The sequence below is a fragment of the Nipponia nippon genome, unplaced genomic scaffold, assembly GCF_047370975.1.
Source record: "Nipponia nippon isolate SJK-2023a ecotype South Korea unplaced genomic scaffold, ASM4737097v1 scaffold_8, whole genome shotgun sequence".
NCBI lineage: Eukaryota > Metazoa > Chordata > Aves > Pelecaniformes > Threskiornithidae > Nipponia > Nipponia nippon.
In genome coordinates this window covers 13,465,885-13,483,210 of record NW_028262402.1, presented here as the reverse complement: position 1 = coordinate 13,483,210, position 17,326 = coordinate 13,465,885, and the positions used below count along the sequence as shown (strand labels likewise).

The 17,326-nt window shown below is 38.3% G+C and overlaps 1 protein-coding gene across 3 annotated transcripts in view; it reads right to left on the bottom strand.

Annotated features, from left to right (window-relative positions):
* The window catches only part of MCC (MCC regulator of Wnt signaling pathway), a 216,731-nt gene that overhangs the window by 189,946 nt on the left and 9,459 nt on the right, over positions 1-17,326 (bottom strand). For 2 of the 3 annotated variants that reach the window (XM_087742443.1, XM_087742444.1), the window contains exon 2: positions 4,212-4,459. The exons of the other annotated variant lie outside the window; for it this stretch is intronic. In XM_087742443.1, coding sequence (XP_087598569.1) covers positions 4,212-4,459 — 248 coding nt within the window. The remainder of the gene's footprint in view (positions 1-4,211; positions 4,460-17,326) is intronic. 3 annotated transcript variants of the gene reach the window in all.

Here is a 17,326-nt window from a genome sequence, read left to right as displayed (position 1 = left end):
AACACTTTCAAAAGTTATTTTATTAATTTTTATTAGATTTTAAACAACATCAGAAGTATATTAACAGAGTTCACGTTCCATTTCACTTATAGAAAAATTACTGGTTATTACTTGCAAATTATTGTTAAAGCTCCCATTGACATTAACATTGTAGAGTAAGAACTACAATACGTTATAATAGCCTTGAGTTGCGGATATCCAAGCAGCAAAAAGCTGATTAGATGTCATTATTTCTTAGGACCTTTTTTTGCCAGTTATTTTCTTTATAATGAAATGCAAAAATTATAGGTAGCAAAGATAATCTTTTATTTAGATATATGCATATGTTTTTGCACTCTTTGCTAAGAAAATTGTGAACAGCTACAAGAAAAGCCTGCGCAAAGTGTTGTCTGAATGGTAATCTCTGCACAATTACATACAAACTCACAGTGTAAAAACGTCCATGACTGAGGCTAGCTTCCTTTGCTTCAGACCACTAAGACCCCTGCTACTCAGTGGCAGTTAAATGAATTTTGAAATTTTATAATTTATGCACCCCACATGGATACATGGTAACAGCTTTCAAGGATTATCAGCAGCTGACACATTACGTAGAAATTAGTCTTGAAAAAAGCCCTGTAAACTATCTTTGAAAATAATGTTTATTAAAAACAGTTTTCTTGTCTAAAAAAAAAAAGATACCCAGGAAAAAGAACAAACACCAAGTTTATATGTTTGAATTTGCACATGATGATGTCTCCCATCTTAAACAATGTTTAGAAAGCAATAGCAAACAGTCAATATAACACAATTGACTCTTTGATCACTAACGAGTAGTTACATGAGCCCTCAAAGACATGAAAGGCATGGAAGCATATGCAGATCATAATTCAAGCTTGACTGCAAGTATAATTCCTCAGCTCTCATTAGGTTCATACTCTGTGCAGTGTTTATATCACAGAAATACATTACAGTGGTGTCTCCTTGCCTCTTTAAAAAAAGATCTGTAGAACATCTTGAACAGGGCTGCCACAATGGTTTTCTTTTACAACCAAATAAAAACCAGTTGCATTCTAAATGCTCATTATTATTATTATTTCCTCCCATTCTGTTTTTTGTTTACGTGGAGGAGCATATCCATGTGTTCTCTAATTATTAAAAAGTCTTACAGAATCTGCAAGAGTCAAAGCAGGACAAGTACAAAACCCATGAATTCCCTATAGGTTTAAAAACACAGTACAGTAAAATAGTCGGGCTTCATCAGCACAGAGGGAAATAAACCAAGGCAGGAAATTCAAAGGTCTTCTGGACTTAACTTTTAAAAAAAAAATTACAAAAAGAAAGATGAAGTCATGCACCAACTTTAAAAATGCATTAAATTACTCTTGTACAACTAACAGAAATTGGAAAACAGAAAAAAAAGAGTAGGGATTGAATCATATATATTAACAAATTTGAATGTTCATCTACAACTATTTTTTGGCAGCAATTAGTAAGATTTCTTTGTGCGATACATTTTGAGACTGTAATGCAGACTTTTCTCTGGTAAAGCTTAGGACCTACCTATCTTTTGATATTTTATTATTATTATTATTAGGCTGGTTTGGTCTAAGAAGGATTTTAAAACCCAAGTTGCCAGAAATCTGATCAGCAAACAGGGAAACTTTGTATAGCGGTCTGAGGGCAGAAGTTTTCTGTTTTGCAGGAAAATACGACAGTGGCAGTATTGGAAAAAACAGCCAACAGAAGCAGAAGATAATTATATGAGCTAGGGAACACACACCATCCTTAATCCAATTAAAAAAAAATATAGGCACTATGTTGGTTTTGAAGTGCTGTCTGATACAGCTCCTGGAAGAGATTCATGGGCTGGAAATGCAATTGAACCCAAGGATTACGAAGATTCAGTATAGACAGTAATGGAGAAATGGGCATAGACATTACAGAGTTAGTCATCTTGCAATTCAAGAGTATATATGGAAGAAGGATAAACAGAGGAAAAGTTAACAACAAAATATGTCTTTGACAAAATATGACCATGAAAACAGTAAAAGACATGAGATGGAGAATAAACAGAGCTATGAAACAGATTTACCACATTGAGAAGCCAAAAAGAAAAGCCAATGAGCATGAGACGATGGGATGGTGAGGGAGAAGTGCAGTCAACCTAAAAAACACGAAGATATGGAATTCACCAACAATGCAAAGCAAGCAAGGAAAATCTGAATGCCTGAGCTGACCAGCCAAAAACATGTGCAGAGCTACTAGAAGGCAGAACAACATGCTAAACCCACACACAAAAATAAATAAATAAATAAACCCCAAACACCAAAACAAACCCCTAAACCAACACAAGCCCAGTTTTACATTCTAGGAGACTGACTACTGAAAAAATAAAGACAGGTGTGACTGACCAGTAAACCCCTACCATGGAAGAAGGCTCAGAGGAGATGGGCCAGGGCGATGTGCCCATGAAGCTCAGGGAATAATGCAGGGTTTTACTGACCACAGCTGTTGCAAAGAAGCTGACTTGATGTCAACACCAAGGGGACCTGAGGGTGGTCTTTGCTTTAGATAAACAGCTATCAACAGCTGAGTGGATCAGCTGGTGGTGTAAAGGTTTCTCCCTATGTTCATTGAAAGAGTGCGAATGTCTCCCTGAGTTAGCCAGGCCAACGTGGGAGAGGTATATACATGGCTCAGCCCAACATAAAGTCTATAAAAACATAAACAACTAACAAAAGAATTTAAAAGAGAGCAATGGGCTTGAGCTGGCTTTAACCCTCAGATGTCTTCCCAGTCAGACTGGGGATGCCCAGTGTGGTCATGGTGAGCATATTAGAGAGCCTGGTAACAGGAATCACACTGGTATTGTGATTGAAGTGTGTACTGCAATTGCTATATTCTGCCATGTGTAACTTGTATTTGTATTTTGTTTCCAGTATGTTTTGTATCACTCTGCTAAATCAGAAATCCCGTGTAACACCAACTATCTTCAAATAAATAAATCTGATGTTAAACATGGCACCCTCCATGCATGGAATATCTAAAAGAACCTGGTCAGAGAGAACTGCACTCTGACAACAGGTCAGTTACATGAGGAGCCGGAACACAAATAAGCAAACTCTCCAGGAAAATGTATGACGTATACTTGACTGCAAAAATATTCCTAACTTAATGTAGGACACATGTAAAGAAAAACTATTGGGATGAATAATGGAGGATCTTATTAAAAAAGTATTTTAAAAAATCTAGGCTTATGTAGCCTAAGCAAAACGTTGAGGGGACACAGCTCTAATTAAATACAATCAGAGGGTGATGGCCTTCTTCTGAAGCATGGATGTAGGTCAGTTCTAGATCATGGGCCAGCAGTCATGTTTAGCTAGTATGCAGCTGCTATAGGGGGCTAGAGCACTGACAACATCCCCAGCTTTTTCCACAGTACCTTGCATTTTGGGATTTCTGACCACAGTTGTTGTGTCCTCTGGTCTCTTGCATCTGTTACAGGATGAAAGGAAGCACTGCATAGGTATTAACATTTCTGCTCTAATGCCGATTGACCACAGTACTATCAAGGACTGGACTCAATGACACAGACAATCCCTTCTACATCCCATGTTCCTGTAGATGGCATGCCAAGGTTTTTTTATTTTGTTTTGTTTTTGTACTGGGCAGAGGGAGGGCAAAAGGTAAGGAGAATTTTTGTATTCTCTAAATCACTGGCACTTCCAGCATTCAGATCACCAACCAAGTGGAATGATTTTTAAAGCATCCAAGAAACATCCACATTCCTACAGTATATTACATCTGAAAGACAAAAGACTAAGATTATTTCTCTCCTCATTTTTAATATTTCTACCTAATTTTTAATATTTCCATCCTCATTTTTAATATTTCTACCTACCTACCTGTCTGGTCCTTACAGACAACAAGGAGCTCACTGGATCTTCAGTTAACAGCTGAGCTCCACAGCTCTTGTCCTTTCAAGAAAGATCGTTGCCTCACACAACTAGGGTTTTTAGAAGATGATGTTCTGCACACATTCTAGGCGATATAACGATGACCAGACTGCATCAGTTACAACAGCACTTTAATATATGATGAAATTATGCCACAGCATAGTCACAAAGCCCTTTAGGAGAAATTCTGATGCCAGTAAAATTGGTAACAAAACCCCCAGAGTTTATCTTTTGTTAAATTACACCAACATGACGTTTAAAAGTAATACCTACCTAAACTGTTATTGCTGCTAGTTGGCCAGGAAGCTATCCTATCCCTTAACTTTTTCTTTTTACAAGAGTCATCCGATATCACAGAAAGCTCCACTTCCTCTTTCCTGATTTCTCGTACCAGTTGCATGCGGCACTGACTAAAATCCTGGAAGGAAATTTTTCCATTTTCATCTGCTCCCAGCTGGTGCATGATCTCTGCGACAGACTCTTCCATATTCAGCTGGCGGCACACCATCAGCAAGTCATTCCTAAGGATATTTTTAGAGGGAAAATTGGGGCAGGGGAGGGATGAAAGTGGAAGAAAGATTGGAGAAGTGGGAACAGAGAAGAAAAAAAAAACAACAACAATTTAGTTTAGAAGAAAAGGAATACTAACTCTGTCTAATCTGGAAATGCATTAATGCACAGACATTCAAAACCAATAAGCCAACTATTGTTTTTGTCTATCCAACAAAGGAACTGTGAGGTTGGCAAGAAATTATAACACAGGAAGACTATGGAAAAGAAGGGAGCATTTTTCTTTAAGTGTTAACCTCTATTTTCATGCTGTTATTAACACTTCTACTAGCAGAGACAGACACAAGGGAGAGCTGAAGCCTAGCATTGATCTTCACAGTATCTTCGGAAACGGTGACATAATAAGAAAGTAAATAATTATCTTCTGACTAGATCAATGGTTACTTAAGTTTCCATTTTACTCAGGACAGGCCAAGGAAATTTCTTTTGCCACTCAACAGCAGTAAGCTACAGAGGAAAAACATAAGGACAAAGAAAACAGCAGAAAAGAGAATGACTACTTCCATTAACTGGCTTCAAGAATGTCTCTAAACATTCTGACTACAAAGCCCTCTTAAGAAGCTTGTTTGGTTCAATTGTTTAAGGAAACTCACAAAAGGGGGAGGAGGGCAGTACTATGAAAAATACTCTGGCACCTACTGCGAGTGGCCAAAAGACAGCTGCAACCAAATCAACACAGAAGATACTTACAACATACGATACATTTACAAATTTATACAATAGGAGAGATGCATGCAAATAACCCTAAGCATACTATCCAGGCAAAAAATTCAGCAACACTATGACCAATGCCATTTTCTATTTTGTGTGAAGACAAGAACCTCAAGAACATACCTTAGGCTTAATTGGGGGTATAGCACTAGTCTCAGGAGAACATATTCTGAGGGGTTTACTCTCTACCACTCTTTTTTCTTTTTCAAAACTGAGGTAAGATTAAGTATTTTGAAAGAATTCTCAACAGTAGCAGTTGGTAAAAAAAAGTCATGAATCAGAAATTGATAACTAAGTAAAGAAAGGTGAAAACCCATTAACAAGTCGATTCAGGGAACAACTGGAAAGAAGGTATTGGATGTGAATTGGATATGAATGTAAGTGGCCTATTAGACAAACACCTGATATTCTCCAACAGTGGCGGACAGGCAGCTCAGTGAAATTCCTCAGTCATTTCCTGCATCAGAGACTAAATCAACCGGTCAGAAAAGGGAGGGGTTTTTTGAAGACATTGTCATACAGTCTTTTTTCAAAATGTAAACCACTAAAAGAAACCACTGCTGTTCTTGGGCAAACACAACTCTGCAACTGTAAACCCAGACCAAATAATCTTCCTGAGCATACAGAGAAAGCACCTCTGCCCCTTTCCAGATGCTCATAGTTTCCATAAACAGCAGGAGACAAAATTGATAGACTCAGGCCTGCCTCATTCTGCTGCTACTCGGAAAGACTCAGCCACCAAAAAAAGGGAGAGCCAAAAGACCCTCTTTCATCCTCTTTTCTTCCCGCTCCTCTCCCACCTAGCCCTATCTCACTTTAGAGAGGAAGAGGCATGGGGAGAGAGAAGGAAACAAAATCTTGAAACAACTTCTCCAGCAGCTGAAGGAAAGCAGATACATATTTGTCGACAACTAATTACATTCTAAATAAAATATGGGTAACCCAATTCAGTCAGATCTGAAGCAACAGCTGCTCTACACTATCAAAATCTTCTTTGTGCTCCATCCTCTCTGATGTCAAATGTTTAAAAAATTACCACTACTTTGCCACTCTCACATTTCACTATTTCTTTCCTGCCATCCTTTTCTTAAGTACTTTCTGAGCTGGACTGCATCATACTACCACATTGATTTTTACCACAAATAGTATGAATACATCATGTCTTCTTTTAAGTGTTGCTTATTTTTATGTTGTACAAAACCTTTCTCTAAGAGGAAGGTAAAAGAAATGTGCAACAATATTAGTATTATGTGAATTATTAGCATACTTAGTGGTATTATTATTTCATTACTAATATCTGAACATCATTCAGAAGGTTTCTATGAAAACATGATACAGTGAAATATCCAAAGTTCTTGCAGGAACAGTTTCACTTAAGTAATTTAATGTCACGATCGAGGTCTATCTATTCTACAGAAAGAAAGGTGTACATTGGGTGGAGCTTTGTAAGTCTGTTCCATGCAGGAATTCCAGAGCTGAGCCAACGGACTTCTTGGCAGAGATGTTTACAGTAAAACTGGAGTATAATAATAATAATTACATTGTTGCCACATATTTTAACAAAAGAAAAATAAATAAAATAAAATCTCCACTTATGACAAGAAATAACTTCATTATAAGAGAATTAAATTATATCACATAGGCCAAATATAAGTGATTGATACTTGCAGTTACAATTTTGGTCAGTTTTGCTCTTAGCTTTGAACCCAGTCAATGAATAAATAAATAAATAATCTTAGCATGGCTCAGTTCCCCATTTTTAAAAATTAAGACAACAATACAAACCAATCTCACAAGGTGTTGCAAGAAAAATAAGGATGACAAAGCATTCAAATTTTCACAAGGGAAATGAGAAATGCAATTAAGCTATGTCTACCTTAACAATTTAAAGCAGAGCTAGCCCGAATTCAGATGCCAACAGCTAAATCTGAATTAACTTTAAGGGTAGTAAAGATGTGGTCCGACTGACAGCAACCTGCTTTATGCATCACTTCAACTACAGCAACAAGGCCACGAACAGCTATTTACAAAGGAACTACTGTGGACTTACTGCTATGTGTTCTCTTGTAACAGATCAGATACAGCATCACAGATTGAGGGGCTCCCCAGAGAGTGCTAATTTTGAAATAAGCATCAGCAGAAGCAGCGTAGAGCGATTCTGCCAGGGGCTTTCAGGACCAGGGTCTGTTGCCCTAGCCTCAGAAGAGTTGTTTTGCCACGCTGGGGTGGGATCAGGCTGTGGCATGGGCAGCACGCCTTACACAACAGCCCTGTCTCTGACAGCCCTAAGCCTCCATCTCAGTACAGCCCACAAAGGACATCTCCAAATCGAGATTCCAAAGAATCCTCTTAATGAAAATAACTTTATTTATAAAATAATCCAGCCACTTATTTTGATTCAACTTCTAAAATCAAGATGACTATAAACGTCTCTCCTAAGACACGAGTTCAATACAGACAAAAGCTTATCTTTGGCAGAGAGATGTACATAATTCCAGTACATCTGCTCTTAAACCTAAATGTTCTCTATTCTGTGAAAGTTAACTGACATTTTTCTACTAACTACTACAAAATTTGGATCCATTTTTATGGTGACAGATACACAGGAGATAGTTGGGAACAGGAAGTCTCTATGTTAGAGAACCCACTCAACACACCTAAACATATTTCAAATGAATTCTCACCTGTATTCAAAAGTAGGAACTTTACAGAGTCCAAACCGTTGGCCATTTAAAGCTACTCAGATGCTCTGAAAGTATTACCTAACACATAATATATGAATACCCGCCACCCTGTTACAAAACTGTTTTATTAAACACTGTCTTATGTCAAATCAGTCTTTCTCACCTTAAGCTGATGAGCACTGGAAAAAAAACTGAGAAGACACAGAATAGACAGAGTTATTGAAAAACACAGGATTAGAGTAGACAAGAGTCACAGGACCAGTTAGGTTTATGAATACCATAATTTGTAATATTTTGAAATATTTAGAATGTTTCTCATCTTGGTAAGGCTTAATTTCTCTTTTTGTGCCTCATTTTCTCTTCAGTAAGTCTCCTGGGTTTTGCCCAAGGTATGCAACTGGAAAACAGAATCTAGACAGTCAGCTTTATTACTTCAATTGCGGTTAAAGTTTAGCTTTTCAGACAATGAAAAAATGAAAACATAAACCACAACAAAATGGAAACTGTAACAGTTCACATGAAAAAATATACTAACGTGGACTTTCCATAGTATCACTTTCTATTAACAGTCTCAATAGACTATATCCCAAACATGTAAAAAACTCCACATAAAAATACGTATTAACTGACATCAGTGCAAGAACACAGGCCCTAAACCATTTTTAATTCCACAGATCAGAAAGATATTTTAGATTCAGCAAGCTTGCTACATAATATTAAAACTTTTCTCCAAAACACATAATCTGGAATATTTTTAGGTTAAGGAGCCCAACACTAGGAGAAAAAAAAATAATTTGCTTAAATAGAATCTTTTAATTTAACCTTGAATTAACTTAACTTTCATTGGAAAAACATACTTTAAAAAAAAGTACCATGTAACAAGTTTTAAGGACATTTTAGCTATCAGGTCAATGATACCTAAATTTTGAAAACAGCCAGTAAGAAAGCTAAGGAAGCTGTAAAGCTCAACTCCTGCTGTCACAAGAAACTGTTCTTTTAACAGGAAAACATCAGGTTATTCTGTCACAATCTGTTCTAATTATTTAGCCATCCACCAATCCTTCAAGAATTGTTACACATTCCATCTTCTTAATTTCTACTAACACAGTTAAAAAACACAGGATTTCTCTAACAATTAAAAAAAGAGCCCAACTTATAACTTGATATAAATTTGAAACATTTAGATTTTCTCCCCCAAGAGAAATTAAATACAAAAATACTGTCATACGTACTGTATGCTATAATAATATTGGGCAGTTAAACATATATATCAAGCATACAGGTGCATACTCTAAAAATTACAAGATTAAGTGTTTAAGGGTTGTTATTTTTTTATTTGGGTTTTTTGGTTGGTTGGGTTGGGTTTTTTTGTAAATGGAAGATCAAACTTAAAATGAGTGAGACTTCTGTTAGACACCAAAACAGGATCCATAACATAGTCTTTTTTCTTTCCTAGAACAGCCATGCTCCCTGCTGTACTCACTTTTACCTTGTTCTGATTATCGCTTTGGTAAGCATGAGGAACTACCTAGCTAAGCATACACGCACACAGCACAATACCTGCAAGGGCTTGGCTCTGAGACTGAAAAGAACCAGTAGAGTAATTTTCCTGTTCCTTTCCCATCTTATGTTCTACCAAATTTATAAAGGAAGTCTGGTAAGGATGGTTCTACAGCCACTCTATAACACCAAGAGCCACTACGTACATTTTCAGCTACTAAAAAGGTATGGTCGTTTTGCTGGGAAACATTTAATTTTTGCTTATGCAACTTGCAGTCTAGATGCACAAATACCTTTGAAGAATAAAAGTCAAAATTAAAGATGCACCCAAGTTCCCTAGAGGCAAGTAGAGTAAATAAACAAACAATGTAAGAAGACCTGTTCCACACAGTTGTGTCATGAGTCACTTCTAGACCAATACTGTAGATAAACAGTGATCTGTTTGAAACATTAATTTAAAAAGGACTAACCTGGAAATGCCTGTCTAATGGGAGTACTCTGTAGCATCCCCAGAAAACGAAGCAATAAGAAGTTGCCGATATAAAATATATACTGGGATGATTGGAGTTAGATCACTTTTATGCTTGGTAGGAGTGTGTTTAATTTAGTTCCCTGGTGTAGCCACAAATCTCCAGAGCACCTGCTGCCGGGCACTTACCTGACTGCTCTGTTTCTGGGGCTCACAGCCAAGTCAAGCCCCTGACTGCTTAAGTCATAGAATTACACCAGTTCCCTAGCTTTGACTTTTCTACGAGCAACTGCAGGGAAACAATCCTGGCAACAATCTCAGAATTGTTTTTTTCTCAAACAACTCACACTTGCTACTCATACTAAGAGTACTTTCCTAAAATACCTGATTTTGCTTTCTCGTTAAGAAGCTGTGGGCCCTTGCAAAAGAGAAAAAGAGAAATCTGGTCTGAATGAAGGTTGCCATGTCACAGAAAATGCCAACAGTCTCTCCCTTCAGCTGAGCATCCTCCAGACTTCTATGTCTGGGCTTCAACTATGTGGCCTCTACAGGTTTCAGCTGGTGTCACTGCCTTCACGGAGCTTGAAGACAAGCAAGTAAGACCAAGACTTCCACATACCTTAACCACATCCTCCCCCAGGAATCTCACTGTGTGGGATTTGATCTAGCAAAGGCAACACCTGTCTAAATTCATAAGACGTGTTCTGCATGCAGAATTCTAAAACTGCTCTTAGTTGAGACTGTGCATAAAAGCAGGATGCAACAAAAACAAAAACATACTTTTTGCCTCTATGTCTTCACCAGTCTTTGATTTAGACCTAGGTCAAATAAAATCTCCCAAGAAGTACCTCACTTCTTTCTGCCAACGAAAGATTTCCTGCAAATCATCAGTCTTTTCTGCCCTGCCAATCAGCTTCCCTCCAGATGAGGGGAAAGCAGCTTTCTACTTTGAAATTCTATCTTTCTAGTCCTCTTTCCTGCCCATCATTCTGGCTTCCCAAAGCAGTCTGTCCCCAGCTTCCTTTGCTCTGTTTTCTACTTCTCTGTAGAAGTAGAAGCAAGAAACTGGGATACAGTAGGTCAGCTTGCTGCTGTCAAAAGTGATGATCCCACTCTCCCACCTGTCTCCCCACACTTTTCTCCACGAGGGCTGTCTCAGCAGGCAGTTAAACCAGCACAAAACTGATCGTAAGAGAGGGAATAGTTTTTGTTTACTTAGCTTCACACACCAGTTCACTACAGAGGAAGATAACCCAGCACTAGGCCAATAACAGCACCATTCCCCTCAGAGGCAAACTAGCCTCTGGTTTACCTGTATCATTAGACAGCCTGCTCATTTTCTTCACTTTCCACAACTCACTGTCCTACCAGGACAGGCAATCACATCTTCCCCTTTGCAACACAGGACCTATGGCAACTCTCTTACATGTAGAGACCTTCAACAGACAGAGCAATTGCATCACATTGACCAATACTCAGACTTCACACAAATTCATCCATCAACAAACTTTATAAAAAAAAGCTGTCCTCCAGCTCACTTGTTTAACTGGCCATCAATGAAAAAGCCTTCAGATAAAAGCTCATCATCTCATTCTTACAACTTGAAGTCAGTACAAACGTACAGCTGATAAACTATAGCATCACACAAAGACTACATGGACCAATACTTCATGTAAAGTTTTGGGAGGAAAGTTGAGAAAACAGTCAGTAACACCTGCAAAACAAAGTACAGGTAGGTTTTCACTGAGCTCAATATTCAGCCAGAACTTCCAGAAGGCTCACAGAGTGACACCTTTTGCTCAGAGTAGAGGATAACCTCTATCAGAATTTTAGATGGAGAAAGAAATGGCTAGATAACATGCCCTAAGCATCACATGAAGCAGGTTGTACAAAATGCTTATTTCAGAACTAGCAATGGCCACAAGAAAGAACATTCTGATCCTCTACTCAATTTACACTCAGAAACATGAGATTTCATTACCTTTATCACAATCTCAAGTTACCAGTTTCCACAGACCGTTTCACGTATAAATACTTTAATAGGTATTTTTTTATTCTCCAATTCACTCAATTATTGCTAATTTTGATGCTTTAACATAAAAGCCATTACTACCTCAGGTGCAGATCACCCTGATAGACTCATTCAGCATTTCCATGTTATCTTTTAAAGGAAGAGGTAAAGCAAGACGGTAGTTACAGCTTCTGAAGTAACAATCAGGACAACTTCAGAACTACTGGAACTTTCCACCTACTACTCTACCTGGACACCCTGAAGAAAGGGCAAAGAATTAAGAACTACAAACTTACTGCAACAATACATCTGCCTGGCAGCTGCTGTTAAGGGAGAAGGCCCTCAGTTCTAATCTCAGTTTAATAAAGTGCATTCAGTCGCATCACTACTATTCATACACAGAAAGACTGACAAATTGATGTGTAAACAATTTCTTACATGTATATTTGGAACAGACAATACATTGTTTAACAAAATGAATTTTGTTTCAAGAATATTCATTTTGGTTTTATTGCCTAGTACTAGAGTACCTAGTTGTAGTCACCTACACTTACAAACCACTTTTTAAATTAATGTAAAAGACATGCAGTAATGCCCATATTGTTCATTTTTTATGTAAAGTTCCATTTCCTTTTTACTGTCCCCAAACTTTCTCTTTTCTGTGTATGAAATATCTTGTCAGCACAAGGTAAAAGTTGTAAAGGAGACATTTGCAACTAAGCTGATGTTTTTGGCAAGCCATGAATAATGTGAGGCAGGATGGGATGCAGAATAGGCACATTAGCTGGACACACTTGTTAAAATGCTGAGCAGCGATACTGTTGATATTGGGATTTGAGAACTCAGACTGAGGCTTCAGCTTTAACATCTCATTGTGATCAGGAAGGGAATTCACGCAGATGTTTTTTCATGCTACATGAAAACTTGGGAAAACATAAGAGCATTGGTTGACATTTGCTAGTTACAGGATTTTTTTTCTACTTTTTCCTCAAATATGTAGGAATGAAAGCAAAATGTAAACATAAAGTTGAAAGCAAATGGGGGTGGGGCATGAGGGAAGGTCACTAAGAGACCACAGTCCCACAAGGAGGTATTTATTCCACAGCCACCGGGTTCTGCATATTTGGAGTCTATGTGGCACTATATGGAGTCTTGCACATTTGCTTGATTATCCTACAAGCACAAGAGACAAATTGCAAAACTCAGCAAACAACATCTTAAACAGTGGAAGACAGGCAATGAAGTTCTAACAATGGAGAAAACACATCTGACTCAAAAAAAGAAGACAAGAAGAGTGCTGCAGAAGTAAACAAGGTGGCCATGTTCAGAGGGAAAATTAGCCTGTGTAAGAAAGGAGAGAGAACAGAGGAGTGTTAGGCCCTCTAACCCTAACCCTAGCATGGCACTGACCACATCATGCCAGCATTTTTAAAGTACAGAAATTATTAACCTCTGCACTAGGAGCACAATATTGCTTCAAACCATTCTAAAGAAAAACTACTCCCGCTTTCTCAAACATGATCTATTCTCCCAGCATGGCATAGTGAAAAGAACCAGGGTACACAGCTGCTGTTATGGGATCAAGGGAAAATAAGAGTCAGAGAAGCTTCAGGAGAAGAAAAAAGAGACATAATAGCTTGGAGGGAAGGAAGCTGGTACGAGTCTGTTCTAGGAAACTGAATGAAAAGATGAAGGAAAAGCAAGGAGATTTTATTTGTGTTTTAAATCTAAAGAGGAGTAGTGCAGAACTCCATTCTCAGAATTGTATAGGTCAGCTGAACAAGCCTTATGTTATTAAAATCTCACCCCACAGAAATATAGCACGTAATGAGACCATGGACAGGACTGCAAAGGAAAATTATCCAACACTGTACCCAATGACAGGAAAAAATATACCCACATCATAACTGATGGATGCATGTCTAAGCTGTTTTTAAAGCTGCCACAGCCTCCGTTGGTGATCTGTCCTAGTGCTTCACTGTCCTCTCCTGCAAGTTTCCTAATTTAAAGCTTCCCAGCTGCAATTCAGAACATTACTTCAGAAAGGAAGTCAACAGTCTGTTTTCTGCAATCACAGTGGATAAGAAAAACAGTCATTACACATTTAAAACCCATCATCAGATGTCCCACCTTCTTTTGAGTAAAGAACTCCAATTTCTACATCTCTGATCATCTTCAGTGAGCTGCTCTTGTCTCTCTCCAACTGATCCACCAACCTGATGGATGACGGCATGCAAAACTAGACACCAGCTTAAAGCATACACAGTAGAAAAGTTGAAAGTAGAAGTCCTGTCTTACAATAGCATGATACTGTTAATTCAAATTTAACGTGAGACCTACTATAAATCTCAAAGGATTTTCTTCAATCACACATCCTGTATTTTTACCACTGAATGTGTTATCGTGTACTTATCCCTACTTTATCTCACTTGATTTTTTTCAGACCATACCTTCAATTTGTCAACACTAATTTTGACTCCAATCTTATCCCCCAACATGTCTTCCAATTTTCCTTAGCTTGGAAGATGTCATCTCAAATTTAAGACAGGTTACTCATTATCATGTCATCCAGATCTTAATAGTACTGATCTGGCCCAGGCCATCCTTCCAATTTCAATTTGATACAGTCTTTTATTTGTAAAACAAACTATTAGTATCTAACGATCTCTAAGTATAGCTTGAAAAAAACCCCAAACCAAACCTCCCTTACTCTGTTTGCCTGGCTTGCCTACAAGCATCGTAAAACAACATCAAAAGCCTTAATAAAGACAAGACAGAAGGTATCTATTTTTTCTCTTCCACCACTAACTGCTCTTACTAGACTTGAGAACAATCAAATGGATTTGACAGAACTTTTTCTTAACAAATCCATATTCAGCCAGTTATAGGCTGTCTGCAGACTGATTCCCATCTCACCACAATTTTAAATAAAAGAAGCATATTTTATTCTTCCCCACTTTCCGTTACTTCTATCTTTTGGAATATCTCAGGAAAAAAACCTGCAAGATATTTCGTGAGGCTGTCTTTAAGAATCTTGCATCAAGATTTTCAAGTACAACTAATTGAAACAAATCCAAGTACTCTCTAACTTCTTTCTCCCCCATTCCTTCCAAGGTATTTGTGACCAGTCCTATTCGCAGGAACCATCTCACTATATTTGATATTTTCAGTGTGAGAAACAAAAAAAGAGAAAACATCTCACTCTTCTCAGCATCAGCCATCACAGCTCAGTGGCTCCCTCTCTTGGGTACCCTTTCCCTGGTTTTCCTGTTACTGTCTCCATGCTCCAGGATCATTTTTTGTTACACTTGAAACTCCTTGCTGGTTTCATTTTCTGCCCTGCATTTTCCAATGCCTGTTCTGTCAGTTCACAATTAAGTTGCAACCTGACCCAGTTCCACCATGCTGAGCAGCAGCAGGAAAAAGACAGGGTTAAGAGTCAACCAGCCCCCAAACCCTGTATGTTTTATCCATAATTCAACCAGCTAAGCTTTTACTTTCGCAGCTCTGCCCTGGCTTGGCTACCTCTCACAGTACTATTCCAGGCAGGCAGCCTACACTACTACTCCTTCTTCTGGAAGAGCAGGGGGAAGGTTCCCTCGACAGTCAATACCTCCCACCACAGTGTGTGTGTCTCCCCTATTTCATACTAGAGATGGACAAGACTGCCAGTCTGTCGCGGCAACTTCCAGAGTGAAAACGTGTGTTTTATAGACGGCACAACAAACACGCGTTCTGCTCACTAGAAATCACTTAAATGGTGTACTCTGAACATCTACATCAAACTGTTAACACAAACTGCATCTCGTGACCTGTGAGAACAGTGTGTCCATTTTTGGCTAAGGCTGGAATCTCTGGAGATAGAACTGTTGCAGGCAAACAAAGGTCCATTTATCAACAGAGAAGCAGAGCTTGTCAATAAAATCTCTGCCATTCTGTTGGAGATATGTGAGAAATAAGACAAAGGATGTTAAGGCAGAGGACGTTCATCAACCTCTGTAAATAGTTAACAAGGCCTGGCCTGAGAGAAGAAACAGGAGGACACCACAAAACAGTCTAGCAAGGAACTACCAAGATAAGCACGAGAAAACAAGGCCACTGATAAAGCAGAAGTGAGAATCAGTTGAACTATCCTAATTAACATAGTAAAAACCACGCCTCCCGCAATGAAGCCCCCCCCTCCCCCTCCCCCCGCCAAGCAAAGATCCGTACAGAGAATGCTCTGTAAATTTAAAACATGCTGTACCTTTAAGGGGAGATGAGGCTTGCGAGAACCAATAGAAGCAAGGATGAATAAGTGGAATTGTGAAAATACTGATAACAGCTACTCAGAATGTATAAAAATGTCACTGTTTGTTAACCACGGTGTGCTAGCTTTGTGGAGTTACCACCTAGCACCCATCTCCACGCAGACATGAAATTAACAAATATCTTGACTCTGTGTGTTATTCGGCTTTTTGCACACTGAGTGAAAGTGGGATAACAATTCTATGCTTTCCTTCGTACTGCTTAATAGTTTCAAATTTTGCTAAAACACAGTATCAGTTCAACCTACAGACTCTACCACATGGTAGGAACTACAGGGAGCATAGTTTTCGTTCAGAGGTAGTCTGGTCTTTGTTACCCAACTTACCCTTAAAAATTGCATATGGGATTTCATTGAATAACTGCTAATAGTACATAAATACTGTTTTGTTCTATTAAATATAAGAAAGTACTGCTGCAGAAAAATTCTCAGAAGAAAGCAGACATTAAATGTGCTGGTTACAATTAATCATTACGGCTCATTACAGCTATGTTAATTAACATACAAGGTCATGCATACCAACAGTCACTATGCTAGGATGAATTCCACATATGTACTATTTATTCTAAAAGACACATGTGAACACTCACAGTAAAAATAAGGTGGATTTGAAAAGCCATATATCCACAGCGTAACTATGTTGCTCCAGACACCATCTGAAGCCCGTCCTTTGGACAACACACAATTAGGCACAACACTAGCCTTGTTAATCTCTTTCATTTACCAGCTGAGATACCAAGAGTCTAAATAAAACCTCTGCTGTTGATATCTCTTAAAACAATGCCATTTTTATGGTCATGAATTAACTTTTAGAGATGTTTCTTAGCATCTGGAGTGAACCATGTTTAAAAATCAAGCAGACATAACCAGAGGGATCACAACTAAACCCCAGGCTAAAGTTTCTTACCCTGTCTTATGCGAACACTAAAAGTCACACAGTCATATAACGAGCCAGAACCATGAACTGACCATGCTGGAAAGAAATATTTCTTACTGAGCTCGTTTTCAGCCAGGGCAGTTCTTTGACCAAACAATTTCTAGTGCAGACAGAGTGAAACTTCAGGACCGTGCACAGCAGAACAACTCATTTGGCAGCATAGGTCGACTTAAAAAAAACATGAAACCTCCACTTACTCT